An 18,111-nucleotide genomic window follows, 5' to 3' on the forward strand; every position below is an offset into this window, starting at 1 on the left:
AACCATCGGGAATATGGGCGGGCCTTTGCGATTCCAAGCCACCCATTCAATACCTGCTGCCAAGCCTACGTCACGGAACCTACGAATAGCTAATATGCCAGCTACTGGACCGCCTCCACCTGGCTCCCGGAAAGGGCCAACAACGTTTTTCATTGGTTGCCAAGGCACTGCGGCGTCGCTGGCAATGACCTCGCTCGGTCCGCCCACGACACTACCAAGACAGTTTGGATTCCTCTGTCATAGAACGGACGCTGCGAGAAAAACTTGGACCACTGGCTTCTGACGCCTCTCCATCTGATTGGAACTCCCCCCCGTCTCTCGAGCTGTAGCCTACGAATTCTCAACGTTTTTATCGTGAAACTCCAGCTTTCACAAAGCTTCTCCCGCTGCTATGCAACGTTTTATTGTGTCACTTGTGATTGGGTGCGGCATTCAGAAAGAGCTATTCATTTCTCGCTGGGATGAATGAAACACCTTCGTGCGAGAAGTGCGGGTGCGAGCAGTCTATCGAACATCTCTGCATCTGACTGCGCGGTATGACGACCAGGGCCTTCTACTCCGCATCACGTTAGATAACCTGGATTCAAGATCATTCACGGAGAAAAAAATTACTTAGACGCTGGCCTCACAATTTAAGCGCAGAAAGCAATACGTGCATTACTGTAATTCCTCAAGTCCACAGACCTTAGAGTTGAGAGCCCTCAACAGACTCGGAGCACTCGCAGTTCGTTGAAAATTTCCATACCAAGGAAAACAAAGCCTGACTTTCTTTTGTATTTTTTTCAGACTATGCATGCTTTCAGAATTTAGATAACTAAAATTTTCTTAAGTGCGAACCTACTATTATGATTATTGATATTTTTATTCTTATTATTATAATTAATATTAGTGTACTGAGACCTCAGTAAAGCCTTTGACGTAGTCAACCAACCCCTACTGCCCGAGAAGCTTGGGCACTACGGTGTTGAAATTGTTATTGTAGCTCTACTACGTAGCTATCACCTCGATTGGTCCTGCTTCGTGAGCGTCAATGATCAATGTCCTTTTGTCTATACAGTGGTGTGCAACGTTCCGTGCTAGGTATGCTTCTCTTAATTTTCATCATTGATGTTGTCTCAGCAATCCAGAAGTCTTCATTTCTGACGACATCAAGATGTTTAAGAAGATGCACAGTATTGAGGGCTGCCACGCTCTGCACTGCGTCCTATCCTCGTTCTCTTAATGGTACCAGCTAAACGGGCTCACTCTAAGTTAATCGAAAACCATAATTGTGTCATATATGCGCAAGACCTACAATGACGTCTTCCCTTATTCTATTGATCGTGCAGCGATGACGAGAGCTGTTTAATAAAGCAAGCTTTTTGATAGTGCATTAAGCTTCTCCGCCCACTCTAAATGCATTGCATCACGAGGCCTGCCGGCGCTCGGTTCCATCTGCAGACCTATAACAGATTTCTGTACCCCAATAATAGCTCCATGCAGGCATTCCTCAGCGCCAGGGCCAGAGGGCATTGCATACCGCACTCTGTGTAACCTTGGTGAACGAACTCGAAAGGCACTCCTGCTCCTGTACAACTACTCGTGGCAGATTGGCACAGTTCCCCAGGAATGGAAGTCAAGTCGCCTTATTCGTCTCCTCAAAACTGGCAAGTCGCCTTTGGACATTGCGTCGTATCGTTCGATCGCGCTTTCTGGTTCTGTAGGAAAAGTAATGGAACGAATGGTTCTAACGCATCTGGAGTGGTACCTAGAGCACTATGAAATCTACCCAGACACGTTGACAGGATTCAGGCTCAGCCCTTCATATATAGACAATGTTGGCGATTTGGTAACGTACGTCGAATTCCGGAAGGCTTGTAAACGCTTGTCTGCTGCCTTGTTTATGGACGTTGAAGGGGCTTACGATAATGTCACCCACGAAGCCATCCTGAAATCGTTAGAAGCAATAGGACTTGGTGGCAAGATATAACTCAGGGTTCGTAACTACCTACAGATGCAATCATTCTATGTGCTCACAGGAGATGGCACGTCACCGCAGTACTACAGTAGCCGCGGAGTCCCCCAGCGTGGAGTACTAAGCCCAATGCTTTTTAATCTAGCCCTTATTGGACTACTCGAGAACCTATGAAGCACCGATCGACTCTCTATTTACGCCGACATTTGTATCTGGACATATCGGGCGGCACGGCTTCAGCTTCACGCTCGGATTCAGAAGACAGCGTCATGGACATCCTGCTACCTTGGTAAACAAGGACTGGAGGTGATGTGGAAAAAGTGCGTAGTGGTGGCGTTTGCCCGGAAGCCAATGTTTGCGTACGGCATATCAATCAACGGACAAGTGATATCATCCAGCAGAAGTGACAGTTTCTTGAGGGTTTGTGATTAAGAGACCCGTCCTGGACTCCTCACGTGAACCATTTGAAAAAGCGACTGATATTTGTCATCTGTTCAGGTTCCTTGCAGGAAAGATCTGGGGGTTATCCACACAAGCTATGTTACAGCTGTACAAGATGCTGTTTTATGGTTTCCTCCAGCACAGCCTACCTGTTATATCGAACACCTGCAAAACAAAAATGCTTACAATTCAGAACATTCAGGCCGAAGCTCTGAGGGTATGCCTTCGATTACCACGCAGTACGTCAGCGGCTGAAACGAATGCCATTGCTGAAGATTATTCAATCACGACGCACATCGCCGTCGAGACAATGCGTGCACACGTCAGGCACTTTGCCCCTTGCCACCACCTCGCCGCACTCGCTGTGGAAAGACCCGGCACGTCATTTAGTACAAGTGCCAGTGCATATCGTACCTCGCTTACATCGGGGTACACAACTGAGGCCAGGCCGGTGTCTCCTCCATGGCGTTTGTGCCGTCCTGAAGTGCACCTCAGAACTCCAGGACATCAGAGAATGTGAGATCTACCACGGTCTGGACTAAAACAATTGAGCTTACTCCTGTTGTACGAGAGATACAGTAGCCACGCACACATCTATACCGACGGATCGGCTACATCAACCAGTTCTGGCGGTGCTGGGTTTATACCGACGATAGGAATAACTCTGCTATTCCCGACATCACATGTCACGGCGTCCACGGCTGCAGAACTCACGTTTCTGCGCAGTGCACTTCAATTTATTGACACACAGAGTCCTGGTACACAGGCCATGTTTTCCGACTCGAGACCAGCTTTAGACCGCATGCAATCAGTTCTCCGACGTGGAGCTCACGGATACCTAACATACAAAATCGTCAAACTTCACCGCGACGTCAAACAGAAAGGCAACGAAATTATTTTCCACGGGCTACTTGGCCATTGCGGGATCAGTGGAAAGGATCAAGCAGACAAAGCTGCCCGAGAGTCACATCAGGAACAACACAGTGTTCCTATTGCTCTTTCCAGGACAGACGCTGCAAGTCAGCTTCTTCACCTAGCACGCAAGCCCTCTTTAACAGAGTGGAACAACCCAAATACAAGACGCACCAGGTTGCACGAACTGAACCATTCGCTCCAACTTCGACCTCCACCCGGGATTCACCGACGTGAGGCATCGCTTCTATACCGGCTGTGGTTGGGAGTGGCTTTCCCGAAGGCGTACGCTACTCTGATTGGAATGACCGACACTGCTGCGTGCGACGTCTGCGGCAGCGAAGAGAACATCGAACATTTATTGTGCCACATCATCGATTTCAGTCGGAGAGACAAACATTATCGCATTGCGACTTGACTATCGGCCGTTGTCCGTGCAAGTGCTGCTTGAAGAAGACCGTCCCCATCGCGCGTCGGCCCACAAAGCTGTGAAGGCGCTTTTGTCATTATTGAGGGCGACTGGCCTATGTGAACGCCTTGACTTGCTCAGACCCTCCGCGTGCGTGCGCGACCTCCATTGCTTCTTTCCTTCCCCCTTCCCTCTCTCTATCTCATCTTTCTATTCCCTCTTTCTCGTCCCCAATAGTAGGGCAGACAATCAGACACATTTCTGGTTAATATTCCTGCCTTCTCTCTTTCTCTCCTCCTCCCCCTGTAGCCCACTTCCCTTCCTAAAATTGTTTACATCCACCTGTGTCCCATTAGTTAAATATGCCTCAGCGGTGCGAAATGACACAACCAATTCAAGCAGCATTTTAATCGAGCGTATGCAGAAAAAGTTCATGAATATATATGCATGGTTTTCTGACCTCACACACCAACAACTTTCAAGTGTGAATCCTAAACTTCCGTCACTTAGCTGCAGAATTAGTTGTACCGACATCCTCTTTTTATACAAAAGTATTCATCAAATCATGACACCTACGGATCTACTAGCGGCTGTTTCACTGTGGGTTCCGCAGAAGATTATCAGGTAACATAGGCCCACGTTCCACGTTCCACGGCTTCCACGTTCCTGCCTCTTTCAGCATACACGTGCCTCTCGAGTCTCCACAGAATGAAAAGTATGTTTAAACGTTATTTTCTCTATATTAATAGCTTTCAAAACGTACTGTCTTCTTTCTGTTACGAGCTTCGCACTTTCTGTTGCGCCTTCTTTCTAAAGCTGCACTACTCTCCTGATTTCTTATCGTTTCTCTCTCCTTCCGTAAATATTCTCTGTGTCTCAATTGTGTGTTATTGCTGTGTTGTTGCTCATTATTTAGCTGTTTATCCAGCTCTTTTTTTGTTTTTGCTTTTTCTGTGCACGAGACCCAGGCCGCACTGTTCTTCCTGGACACTTAAGTAAATTATTATTATTATTATTATTATTATTATTATTATTATTATTATTATTATTATTATTATTATTATTATTATTATTCTTTAGCGGTTCATATGTAAGAGCGCCTATGAAAATGGCTTGCGTACTGTTAGCTCTTCTTAAGCGTTCTCATGCAGTCTTCCTCTAGCTTTTAAGTATGTGTTCAGAATATTTTACGAACTTTCCACTGAGCAGCTAAATAATCGCACAGAAGGTGTGTCAGTGGTATAATTTACTACGTTCATTCCAGCTCCACTTGGTAAACACTTTTAGTGGCACCATCCAACATACAAAATCTTGGAACGTGTTGAGAGGCAACGATGCATATTCTGGCTCCGTCCTTTGTTTGCAGTGCTCTTTGTAAACAGCAGTCACTGACTCGAACACTTTTTCTTACGTACCATGTGGAGGTTAGGGCTAACTTGCCCGGTATTGGCTATCTGAGGCCAAAAAGTGAGGCTCGTAGCTCGTTCCCGCCCCGCGGCGTGCACAAAAGGTCTCCGCGGCGGGTTCGTTGACTCACCGGCAAGGTGTAGAGACGACTCCAGCACTTGTGTTAACGAAGGCATTTATTCCCCGATGTGTGCAAGGGGCAGGTACAACCGACCGTTACGGCACAAGGGAGACAGTCGTGGTATACGGGTGACAGCTCCCGAGAAATTCCCTCAGCCACGCGGGGTTCAGGGTTGCGTGGGACCAGTTGGGTCCCGACATCCGATAGCCAAGAGCGCCGGAGGTGAATCTGGTGGGCGAAAGCGCCCGCGCACTTCGGACGCTGCAGGAGAGAGTTGCACGAGAGAGAGAGAGAGAGAGAGGGAGAGAGAGAGGCAGGCAGAGAGGCCCACTCCTCGGGCACCGTTCGTACGCGCGGCGCACAGTGTAACGTGAGCAGCGCGCCAAGGCAGCCGGCTCCTTGTCGGGCCTGCTCCAGCGGCCGCGGCGAATATACGCTAGCTCAAAGAAGGCCAAAATGGCGCTTTTACAGCCACCACTCAGGGCAGAGGGTTCAAATCGTACGTGAATCGGAGAGGGGCGGCCAAGTGGTGAAACGTCAGGGAAGCAACGTACACTGAAAAAAGAAATATGCACATGTATATTGCGTTGAACTACATTGTTTGAAAATATGTAGCAGCGAAATTCGAACCAATCACCGACACTTTTTTCCTCCTAATGACGATAACATTAACGACCCTCTGAATCTATATGTATGAACGCCTTGTTAGGATGTTTGTCAAAACAGCTCCCAGCATCTTTAAAGAAATACCTAGATACCGCTAAAATTTCGCCGAATGCGTTAGGAGAGTCCCACGAACCTTAGATCTATGTATAATTCCTAGAGTTGGCATGCTTGTGCTTCAGCTGCCCTTCATTATTTGAGCAGGCCTCACGTATGCGCGCAAAACTATTTTTTGCTCTGGAAATTTTCCTTTCATGAGCAGAGAGAGAGAGAGAGAGAAGTCATAAGGGAAAAGCAGGGAGGTTAACCAGACCAGCGTCTTCTGTGACTACCTGGCCTGGGTAAATTTGCATAGTCTTGTACAGCTTCCAGAGACTTACTGGCAATAACAAACTTTCGTCGCTTTGCCAGTAGACCTTTATATAGTTCCACGCGTCGTTCTACTTTTTGCATGCGATCGTTTTCACCAGATTACCACTGTTATCAAGTTGTCGCAGGGTGCGAGGCGCGCTTATACAGTATGCGAACGTTCTTGAACATTGTTGCAAATTGTATAGCAAAGTAGGTTTCCCTGATTAAATCGTGCGCGCGTCCCGAATAATAATGTTAATTCTCCAATATTCGAGGCTGCCAGCTATGAGTGAGGGAATATGCGGTGAGTCAAGGATAAATAGCGGGCACAGTTGACCCATGAGATGAGGGGCCCAAATCGACAAAGCTTTTCCTTTGTAAGGGCTCTAAACCCTTGGCCAGCCGCCTTCTCTAATGATATGCTCAGCATTAAAGATAGGTTTAAATTTTCGCTTACGAACAAATCTACCGTAAAGGTTTCTTGTAAATACGGGCCCAAATTCGACAACCGACAATTCTACTCGCCTCTATCATTGTGATTTGAGCATTGCTTCTCTTTGTGGTCACGAGTTTGCCCAATAAAGAGGTAGATTGTTGACTCATAGTTTCGGCAGTGTTTTATGCTTTATCACCCATCACCAAAACAACGTCGCGCTGTTAATATTCGATGCTACCCTTCGGTTTTACCCGTTCAATTACTCACACTTCTTGTAGCCAACCGAAGTTAATCTCTTGTTAACTTCCCTGTCTTTCCTTTGCCGTCCCCCCCTCCCAGGACTCTGTCTCCTTTTACTCACACATTTCTTGTAAGCCATTGCAAGGGCTGCTGAACCGGACAATGTAATCTGCGAACCACAGGTTTCTGAGTTTTCTGTTGATCCTTGTACCCAAGCGATCCTAAGAGGCATCTAGAATACGTTTTGCAAGCATCCAGTAAAACATTTAAAACATTGTGTTTTCTTATCAGACACCCCCCGCAGGTCAACGTCATCTGTACATTGCATGTTGGTGAGGTATTCCTCGTTGATTCTTACAAGTAATCGATCGCAGTCTATCTTTTAAAATAATTCTATAAGCCTGCAGAAAATAAAGTTAGAGAGGTTTGTACTCCTTGCCTGACACCCGAACAATTCGCGTGCGCATCCTCAACTTCTTGATTACAAAATGCCTCTTTGACTGTTGATATCTCTACTGAAGTGAATGCCCTTTCGTTATCTTTGAGGACCTTGTAGATGTGTATTGTAACTTCTGCATCCCGTCTCTGTTTGAAATACAACTTATACGTTTGGAATCCGCTCACAGGAAGCCCGTGGCGATGTTGAGCGTCGACTTGGACACGAGCGGTATGGACATCGACCAGTGCGACAGTGGCGCTCCGGCGATTGCGCCTCGCGATGGAGGCGAATCAGCAGCAGCCGCAGTTACAGCCGGTGCACTCCGCATCACCGCCTTCCACGGCACACATCGCTGCCACAACAGAACCTCTCAGGTTGGAGATGCATGCATGCTTGTTGTGCTGCACTGCCGTCACTGTAGCTGCAGTATCGAGAGGAGAGGTGATACACAGACAGACAGACAGACAGACAGACAGACAGACAGACAGACAGACAGACAGACAGACAGACAGACAGACAGACAGACAGACAGACAGACAGACAGACAGACAGACAGACAGACAGACAGACAGACAGACAGACAGACAGACAGACAGACAGAAAGAAAGAAAGAAAGAAAGAATGCTAATAACAAGCAAATGCCAAGTAAGTCAAGTGCGCTAGAGAAAGGTTCGAGGCTTACAGAACAATCGCAAATACTGTAGAACTGGAGTAAATCGTTTAACTACAGGAAGGGACCACATATCTTCCTTGTAGTGCCTACGATGACCACAATTGCGCCCTAGAAATTCGGGAAGGCCGACCAGCCAGTAGTGGCTCTGCAAAAGATAGCACTATTATTATTCAGGAAGGGTCATGAGGAGATATAATGCCCATTCACACTAATGAGTCGATTTTCTCCTCCAGTTCAACCGGTGTCCTCATCATCGCTGCCATTTACTTGTCAAAATCAGGAGAACACGGTAGAGATGTTGGTTGATCAAATTCGTGAAAATGACGTGGGAAAAAAAGATAGACAACCTTGTCTTTATTTTATCTTTAGAGTGGTTCTTGCGCCCATGCAATCGTTTTACGGAGGCGCAATTAGATTAAAGGGTTCAAGGGATCCTGTATGACGATGTCTCTGAATGCAACAAAAATGGCTGCTTTGTGCACTATTAATTGTGTTCCGTTAGAACAATCTCATTAATGCAAATTGCTTTGCAAGCATACTTCGAACAAAACATGTCCATAGACTTTTCGAGCCTTGGTTTGACTGCAGGTTGCAGGATGCGTCACTTGAAGTCGCGAATTGGATGTCCTCCTCCTGTTCTCGAACAGCAGTGGTAAAATCTAGCACAATCGGGAGTAGGCTGCTTCGCCCTTTACACCCTCCACTTAAGCATACGGAACACACCCATGTTTCACGAATACTGTCCAAATCAACATTGAGCTCTGGCCCCGTTAATTCTTCTTCATTCCTTAATTCTTTCCGTTCTTCTGTTGTCTGATCGGTAACGGAATGACGACCTCTAATGGACTATCTCAACATCGTATTGGCTCGAGCGCTCAGGTGACGATCAACAGGTCATGCAAGGAAATCCCGCAGCGTGCATAGCACCTATAATCGGTCCTGCGAGGCTAAATGTAAGGTAAAGTGAGCAGTTATGTGAACAGCCTGATAACTTTGCCCAGCCGCTCGAGGCGTACCCTCGCATGCGTGGTTTCTGAACAGGCAAGGCCGAAATGACCGTCAGGAGGCGTTGTCCCTTCAGACGGCAGCGACTCCTTGGCATACAATAGTGGACATGAATAAATCATAGTCTGCTTCAGATATGAATCAATAGACGTTTTAGCGCCTAAGCAACCTCGTCTTCCAGACGTCGTAATGATAAGCTTCTCTAAGTTCTCTGTCACACTTTCTTTTGAGCCTGTTTGCGAAGCTTCTCTGGACAAATTCGAATTAGAGCGGTATAGTTTAGCGGTAGGAAATTAAATTCAGGGCAGCATTGTACTCTCACTTGTGGAGAGACAGCTGATCCTCAAAAACAGCATGTCGCCCCGTACCTTAGCCTCAATGCAACTGACAAGCTCAAACTCAATACCATGATCAAGAGGGCCTATAAACAAGCCCTACATTTTCCCATCTCCATGTCTAACGAGAAATTGGACGCCCTCGGCATTCAAAACACCATAGACGAGCTTATTGAAGCGCAGCATATTAGCCAATACGAACGATTCGCCAATTCCACCACGGGCAGGCACATTCTAGGCACCCTAGGCATAACCTACACCACCCAATTCAGACCAAAAGTACCCATCCCTTCAAACATTCGTGCTCAGCTAGTTATCCCGCCCATACCTTGCAATATGCACCCTGAACACAATTCGGAGCGACGTGCAGAAAGAGCTAAACAACTACAAAAGCGCTACGACCAAGCCGCTGACGTAATCTACGTGGACGCAGCGGAATACCCCAACCAAAACGTCATGGCGGTCGTCACAGTCGCGGGTTCGCAGTATCGCCTCGCAGCGGCCGCATCAATATTCACCCCGCAACCCGAAGTAGGAGAAGAAACGGCCATCGCTTTGGCCTACGCGGCTACCAATGCACACTGTATCATCAGCGATTCAAAAACGGCTATTCGTAACTAAACAAGAGGACTGATAGCGCCCCACGCGCAGAAGATACTCTCTGGCCCTCCTCCCTCAAGGCAACGCCGCGTCCAGATCATCCAGATCAGGGCCCCTGGTCACTCGGGTCTGGCTGGAAACGAAGCCACCCATGATGCCGCCGCAGCTCTCGCACACCGTGTGCATCATCCTTCTCCTGCGTCTTCCGATCCCTACCAGCCCTCTGTTCTGCATCGCAGTCACGCGCGGGACCGAATGGTCACATTCCGAGAAATTCTCCTGCACTACCGCAGAGAGCGGTTACGCTACCCCCCAGCACACAAAACACTGAATAAATCTCAATCCACCATTTGGCGACTCCTTCAGACACGAACTTTTCCGAACCCCGTGCTTTACAACCGCATTTACCCCGATGCATACAACCCACTCTGCAAAGCGTGCGAGGCCCGCGCTGACTTCGATCACCTCAATACACTGCCGCGTATTGGTCGCCGAGACAATCAACGGTGGCAAGGCAAATACCTTGCTGTAGAATTTGCTTTGCCAATCCAAAGTTACAGACAGGCATGCGAGTGCGGTTCCCAGTAATATTAAGTATACTGTGAGGCAGTGTAACGTCATACCTTATTGGAATGTCGGGCAGAGCAGTGACGAGTGACGAGGTACTCGCCATCAGCAACTGGTGGGAAAGACAACAGTTCAGTGTAGGCTATTGACTTTGGCGGCAGGCGAAGAAAGCCGGTGGGACGTACGCGGCAGTTGGGGTGCGTCAGAAGGTTCTGCGAGCATCGGCAACTCAAGGCGAAGGGTATTGGACGAGCAGTCAATAAGAGCAGAATGTGCGGAGAGAAAATCGAGGCCGAGAATGAGATCGTGGGGGCAATTAGCAATTGCGGTGAAGAGGACAGGAGTGTGGCGGCCGGCCATGCTGACACGTGCCGTACACATGCCGATGATAGGCACAGTACCGCCATCCGCAACGCGGACGACGCGTGCCGACGCTGGGGTGAGGAGCTTGTTCAGTCGTCGTCGGAAGGCAGCACTCATAATAGAAAGATGTGCTCCTGTATCGATGAGTGCCGTGACAGGATAGCCGTCAACGTCAAGAAGATTTCGGTTCGTGGGTAACGTGAGCAGATGATTTGAGGGAGGGTCGACAACGCAGCTTCACCTCCAGAAGCTGCAGTGCCTAGTTTTCCGGCTGGATCCGGGAGGCGATAGGCGGTGAAGAGAAGCGACGGGGTTGGCGCGAACGAGGCTGATGGCGTCGAGGTGAGGGCGAGCGGCTGTAGCGAAGGTTTGGAGCAGGAGCATCAGCGGCAGTGGGTTCATGGCGGGTGGTATAGGGAACGGAAGGTCCAAAGGTGTGGGAATAAGCGGCGGCGTATGTCCGAGGAGGTGGTGGCCATCGGCTGCGGCAGTGACGAGCGACGTGGCCGATGCGACAGCAGTGGAAGCAGATCGGCCTGTCATCAGGGGCCGCTAGAGAACTGGCGAATGCTGGGTTGAGACGCGGAACACACGGAGTTCAGACCCATGTTCTCAAATTCCTGTCGGACGACGGCCTGAATCATCGCAATGGTGGTTGCTGGCGGATCGGGAGGCGTCGTGGAGAAAGCTGGCGAACAGGCGGCCTGGAGTCCGCGGCGAACAATACGGGTGACGTCGTCACAGGTGGTGGTCTGACGTGGTTGACCCTCACATGTCGACTTAGCAGCAGTGTTGGGTAGCCGGGTGATGTGGTGTGGGATACGGCGGCTCTTGGCTTGTTCAAGGCGACGGCATTCTTTTATGATGGCGTCGATAGTCGAGACGTTGCCGAAAACAAGCAAATTGAAAGTATCGTCGGCGATGCCTTTTAGAACATGTGAAATTTTATTTGCTTCGGACATAGCATCGTCAGCTTTGCGGCATAGAGCCAAGACGTCGAGGATGTAGGAAACGTACGGCTCCCTAGACGACTGAGCACGAGACGCAAGAGCCTTTCTCGCGGCAGCCTTGCGCCCAATGGGGTCGACGAACAGGCCCCTGAGCTTTTTTTTTGAAGCTGTCCCAACTGGTTATCTCGTCGTCATGCGTTTGGTGCCACACGCGTGGGGTGCTGCCGAGATAAAAGATGACATTGGCGAGCATAATCGTTGGGTCCCACCTGTTATTAGCACTGGCGTGTTCATAGAGCTTGATCTAGTCGTCAACATCCTGTCCCTCCAGGCCAGAGAACACACGTGGGTCGCGATGTGAGGCAACCGTGATGATTGGAGCAGTGGGACAAGCCGAAGCCGTTGCAGAGGCGTCACCGGGAGGCATGGTGACAAGCTCGGTGTGCCGACCACTTCGGAGTTCTGTAGTGAGGACTGGGATCGCTGACCTCCACCAGAATGTTGCGTGTGGAAAAACACAGACAGAAGAGGCTGTTTACAGGCTATATACACTGGAGCCAGGCAGCCAGGCCGACACTCGCTCGCGCCAAGCGCACCGACCAACTGCATCGTCGTTCTCGCGGCGGCTCGTCTCTTGAGCATCGCTCGATGATATCGTAATACTATTATCTGGCAATGCCCCAAAGCCTCACCCATCAACACCTCCCACACTAACACACGCATCATAACCACGGCTGAGCAGTGGGAGACATTGCTGCTCAGCTTGGACCCAGAGGAGCAGCTCTGGACCGTCCGGATGGCCGAAGACGCCTCCAGAAAGCAAGGACTGGCCGCCGTCTGAGGAAGGGGGGGATTGGGGGTTATTCCCCCGACACCCGCTACCCCTAAACCCCATCAAGGACATAATAAAGTTTTCTCTCTCTCTCTCTCTCTCTCTCTCTCTCAAAAACAGCATGATGGAATTATAGACTTAAGAGTGCACGCCCTTTGTGGATAGTTAGTGGTCCCGCACTGCCAGCGAAGCTGCGCGCGTGACGTGCACAGCGAACGTCCAAGTAGCACAAGTGCTAGCTCCACCACGACGACAATCGCTGTAACAACGAAAGCTATAGCATGCAGCCGCTCCGTTTATTGCAGTGCCTGTTCGCACGAGGACATGGTTGGTCTCGGGGATCCTATGTGTGCCAGTGTCGCCGGGGCTTCTACGCGGCCACTGGGGACCCCTTCTTCAACGGTTCTCTCGTCGAAAGCGCCTGGAGGGAAAAAGTCCTATTCGGAAGGTGCGTTATATACTCACGGTTTCTTTCAGTTAAAGCATTTCTTAGTTGCTTGGCTGGTTTATCTTTTGCGTTTCCATTCTTGTTCCGCGAAAACTTCATCTTGTTTCTCTCCCTTCCCAACCAGGCCCACGTACGACATGCTTTACGTCTGCAAACCTTGTCGCCCTGGCTGCAACGAATGCGTTGACGACTCACCTTGCTTGTCACATTACAATTGGGCTTTCAGGTAAGTCGAACGCGGTTTACTTATCACGGTCAGAGAATAAGCGATCCTAATTTACGTACAACTGTCCCTGCGGCAAATAAATGAATAATATAAAACATTACAAATGAAACTGATTGTCAGTCGACAAGGCGTCCCGGTAGCATTAACGATTGAAGTATGTAAGAGTGTCATAGAAGTGTCGGGATCTTTTGTGAATATATATATATATATATATATATATATATATATATATATATATATATATATATATATATATATATATATATGAACGAGAAGAAAGGGAACCGAGAGGCCCGATTTTATGAATCATATCAAAAGAAGTCAACAGATAAATACGCCAAGGAGAACATAGGGGAAATTGTACTTACTAATTGAATTAAAGAAATGATAAGTTAATGGAAAATGAAAGTGGATGAAAAAGAAAAATAAAGCAACTGGCAGCAGGTAGGATACGAAGCCCCGTCTTCGCATTATGCGTGCGATGCTCTTACAGTTGAGCCACTTTTAGTATAACGTGTGCAAATTTTTCCATCCACGGGAAGAGCATTCGGATGAAATGAAAGGATGTAGGGTTCACTGCTATTAATTAACCTCTTATTTACCTCGCAAGGTAGCGAGTGCAGTGGTCCGTTGATATTTCCTAGGCCAACCTGATGCGCGCCAACCGTGTTTCGCTCAACGTCGCTTTTGCCGAACGGCAATACAAATACTTTCTTGGCTTGAGTAAAGCACTTTCGGCAAATGTACGGAGAGCATCTAATTATTACTAGCAGGAGCGCGCAGAAATCGCCTCGTTTTTAACGACACGCTCGCGATGGAGGCGCGTATACTCAAGCAACAGAAACAGAGATTGCGCCGGAGGGGCCCAGGGTTGCCTTCAAAAATGCGTGCCAGTTCTTGTCTATGCAGTACCCTTCTACGAGCAAAGAACAACAAAATGAAAGCGCGCTATGTCACGTGACAACAGGAATGAACGCATGGCGCGCGGAAGGGAAAAAGGCGGGGAGCGGGCCGCTGTTAGGCAAGCTTCTAAAAATAGCGCTGCACTCATAATCTGGTTACACATAAGTTCCGCCTAGTAAGAGGAACTTTTTCTCCAAAATAGTTTTTTTTTACTTTTACACGCTTTCCAGAGAAAATTCCCGAATATGCACCCATGTACCCATAGAGATATCCGAGCGATAAGTGCAGAGTCTGCCGGAGGGAGACGGCAGATTACACGTACATCTTGTGGGACTGCGTTAAAATGCAGAGGAATCAAAATCAAGAATGATACCACCGCGGCTCGAGGCAGCCGCGAAGAGCTACGACGAAGACGAACAGCTCTGGGCCGTCCAGCAGGTCCTCGGGGCGCTCGAAAGGCAGGGAACCAGCGAGCCGGCAACGGCGAGCGGAGACCCGCGCCGAGTAACGGCGACTTCGTAGATGACGTAGGCCCTCGTCGGGGCACGCGAGCGCCCAACTGCAGGCACAAATAAAGTTGGCTCCAATCCAATCCAATCCCGAATATGCGGTACAGTGATTCAGGTAAATGAATACCGTTATACTGTATACGTATAGAGCGACGTTCCAGTTATTCTTTATTTAGATCGTTGTATCACATACGCCAACTGTATTGTACCTGGATTGGTGTTCCACAGGAAATCCGTCTGGTCGCAGCGTTTCACTTATATAACAGGGGCCTGTGTCCAAGGAAAAGAAAGCCAGTGCAAAAATATGCACGTGTTTGCACTCTGGCGTTTTGGCAGACAGCAGAATGAAAACAAGAATGTTTTTCAATAGTTTATTTCGCAAAGCACTGCGGAGAACACGTTTGGGTGAAAACATTTGTAAGCAAAGAATGGATGTAGCGTTATCAATTTTGAATACACTACAGATCTTCAAGGTTCCACTAATCTTGCTCTAAGAATAAAACATTAAGAATTAAGAATATTAAGAACATTAAGAAAAACATTAAGAATAATCAAGTGAAGAGCGGCAACATTTACAAAAGTGGGATAGCTTAGCTCCGGGCCTTGAAGTGACGGTACTAAGCAACCGGAGCTCTAGCGGCTGGAACGGCAATCTGTGTGCAAAAGAAAAGAAAAAAAATAGAATTAATTAAATGTTTACCTGCCAAGTAGTCTACAATGGCATGACATCATTAAAATAAAGCGAAAAGACAAGCCTGCAAGGCAAAACCGTGTTAATCCTAAACTCTTTGATTGTGGCCATTGTCCACCATTTACACCTCCAATCTGGTACATGTAGAACAAGAATCACGCGTGATGGATTTTTCTTGTTATTTCACACATGATATAATATAACAGTTACAGACAGGTTTGAGACAGCAGTATGGCGTAATTAATATAATTACAATGAGGGGCGTCTTGCCAGGCTTCTTATGTTAATAAAGCTCCAATTTCTAAAAATTATTTGTTTATTTGTTGTCACAGACGTGAACTAAACATACAGCGATATATTTAAATATTATTAATGCATTTAAGTTGTATAGCATATATGCATACTTATTCTTAATTTCACAAAAGTGAAGAGCAAATGAGTGTGCTTGTGGAGAAGGGATTTCGAGGAAAAATTTCGTTCGGCCTCGTATAAAATTCGCGTAAGGAGAAAATGAGTGAAGTATAGGTGGGTGATCGATGTACTCATACGAGTGTTCTTGGTCAATTCACAGCAGAAGTGTGGAGATTACTGTGAGAGGCATTTCTCGTGCAGTGACATAAGCAGTCCAACAAGGATAATGACGACGATGACGACTTTGTGTAAGACCGTACTAGTGAACACATTCGTTCTTCCTTGAAAATGTATGTGACTGCTCATTATATTGAACAATATTTAACGGCGAAAACAAACATGGAATGTAACTACGCTGATTTACAGAGCCCTAACTTTGGCTAGTCTGTTAGTTGTTATATCAACGGAATAGTGCCATTTCCGCAGTGAAACTGACTGCAATGACACTGAGTATTTAAAAAAAATTGCAAGTGGTAAGCAGCAGAGCAGTATATTTTCATGTTAGCCAACTTTTACCACATTTGTGCAGAGATGAATAATGTTAGATTAAAACCGAGTCAGTTCACTGATCTTGTATGTTAGAATGAAGTACTGGGCAACGTTACAACAAATTAGGAAATATATGTACCCACACTAAGCTCTCTTATAATATATTACTGTAGTAGATACATTACACTAAGTATCTTACCTGCTTTTAATTGACTTGGTCACGCTGGGCGCGCACCGCGGCTGACTCCGAAACTTTTTTAGAACAGCTGGGAGTGTGCTCAAAACCGCCGCTTTTACATTTTTTTTTAATTCTGGGGCTTTACGCGCCAAAACCACGATCTGATTATGAGGAACGCCGTAGTGAGGGACTCCGGAATAATTTGGACCACCCGGGGTACTTTAACGGGCACCTAAATCTAAGTACACGCGTCTTTTCTCATTTCTCCCCCATCGAAATGCGGCCGCTGTGGCTGAGATTCGATCCCGCGACCTCGTGCTTCGCAGCTCAACACCATAGCCACTAAGCAACCACGGCGGGTTTCGCATTTTTGCTACCAATCGCGTGTCATCACCTGGTTCATTGCGAACCATTGAGACACGCTATTCATATTACAAGGCAGGCAGCTAGGCTACGACTGACACAGCCCCTAAATGAAGAAATAAAACAATTTGGTCTACGGAAGACTCTGTGACGTTAGCAGGAAACCCAGCCGACTTTTCAAATGTCATGATTAGGTGAAAAATTTGTACGACGCCATTTCTCACCCCGTGGTACATTAAACTTGTCGGTCTTGTTCGTAAATATCTGGGGAATAACAATTCTCGCAGCCAAAGCTTTACAGCAATACTGGGAAATGCAGAGTTTCCTTATACGCTGCCTCACCAGGCGAAGTAACCAGCCATTACTAGATGTTCCATAAAACCAGCCATTACAAGGTTATTCATAAAAGCAGTAAACTACTTCGCGAAATACGTCACGTCATATAGTCAACCGCAACCGGTCAAGAGATCCCCCCTTGCCGCACAAAAAAATTTGAGGACGCTTAAGCTTCGCCTTTAAGAGTGGAACGCGATAGCATTCAAAGACCCCTGACTGCTTTTCATGCTTCCCGGCAACTGCGCCTATGTAACCGTAACGTTTAGCGGGGAACGCTGGCGGCGAACGCTATGCACGAAGACAAGGTTTCTTGCCTTCGGGTGGCCTCTTCGCGGCCTCCTGCGTGGGTCGATCTCCTGATATTATTTCACACTTTTAATATTTCAGTCTGAGAAGAAAGAAAGAAAGAAATAGAGAGAGAGCGAGAGAGAGAGAAATGCAAATGATAGAAAGACAGGGAGGTTAACCAAAGTTAAAACCTCCGGTTTGCTACCCCGCACTTGGGGAAGGGAAAGGGGAAGCAAGGACGGAAAGAAAAGCGTGACAAAAATAAAAGCATGAAAAACATGAGAAGAGGCGGAATGGGATCATTATAGTCTTTCTAATAGGCCACTGCCACGTAAAAAGATCAACAAAGCCTTGACCGACTTTCGGTGCGACGACAGTTCATGTCGGCATTTCAAGACTGACTCTTCTGAATGTGGCCTGTCGTCAAGGCGTGCCAACGCGGTCGCCAGTGACAGTGGGTGCGCGCTGTCAGAGGACAGTCTCAGAAGAGATAACATAAAAGATATGCCCTGTCAGTGTTTTCTTTTTTTTATTACTGGGCTGCCTTTCTCAAAATTCCTAGGAACAACTT

The 18,111-nt window shown here is 47.6% G+C and overlaps 1 protein-coding gene across 2 annotated transcripts in view; it reads left to right on the forward strand.

The window, feature by feature from the left end:
- Positions 1–18,111, forward strand: part of LOC126545734 (probable G-protein coupled receptor CG31760) — a 211,909-nt gene that overhangs the window by 133,907 nt on the left and 59,891 nt on the right. For both annotated transcript variants that reach the window (XM_050193686.3, XM_055061949.2), the window contains 3 exons: positions 7,561–7,747; positions 13,004–13,146; positions 13,271–13,372. In XM_050193686.3, coding sequence (XP_050049643.2) covers positions 7,561–7,747; positions 13,004–13,146; positions 13,271–13,372 — 432 coding nt within the window. The remainder of the gene's footprint in view (positions 1–7,560; positions 7,748–13,003; positions 13,147–13,270; positions 13,373–18,111) is intronic.

Source organism: Dermacentor andersoni, chromosome 1, assembly GCF_023375885.2.
Source record: "Dermacentor andersoni chromosome 1, qqDerAnde1_hic_scaffold, whole genome shotgun sequence".
Classification (NCBI taxonomy): Eukaryota; Metazoa; Arthropoda; class Arachnida; order Ixodida; family Ixodidae; genus Dermacentor; species Dermacentor andersoni.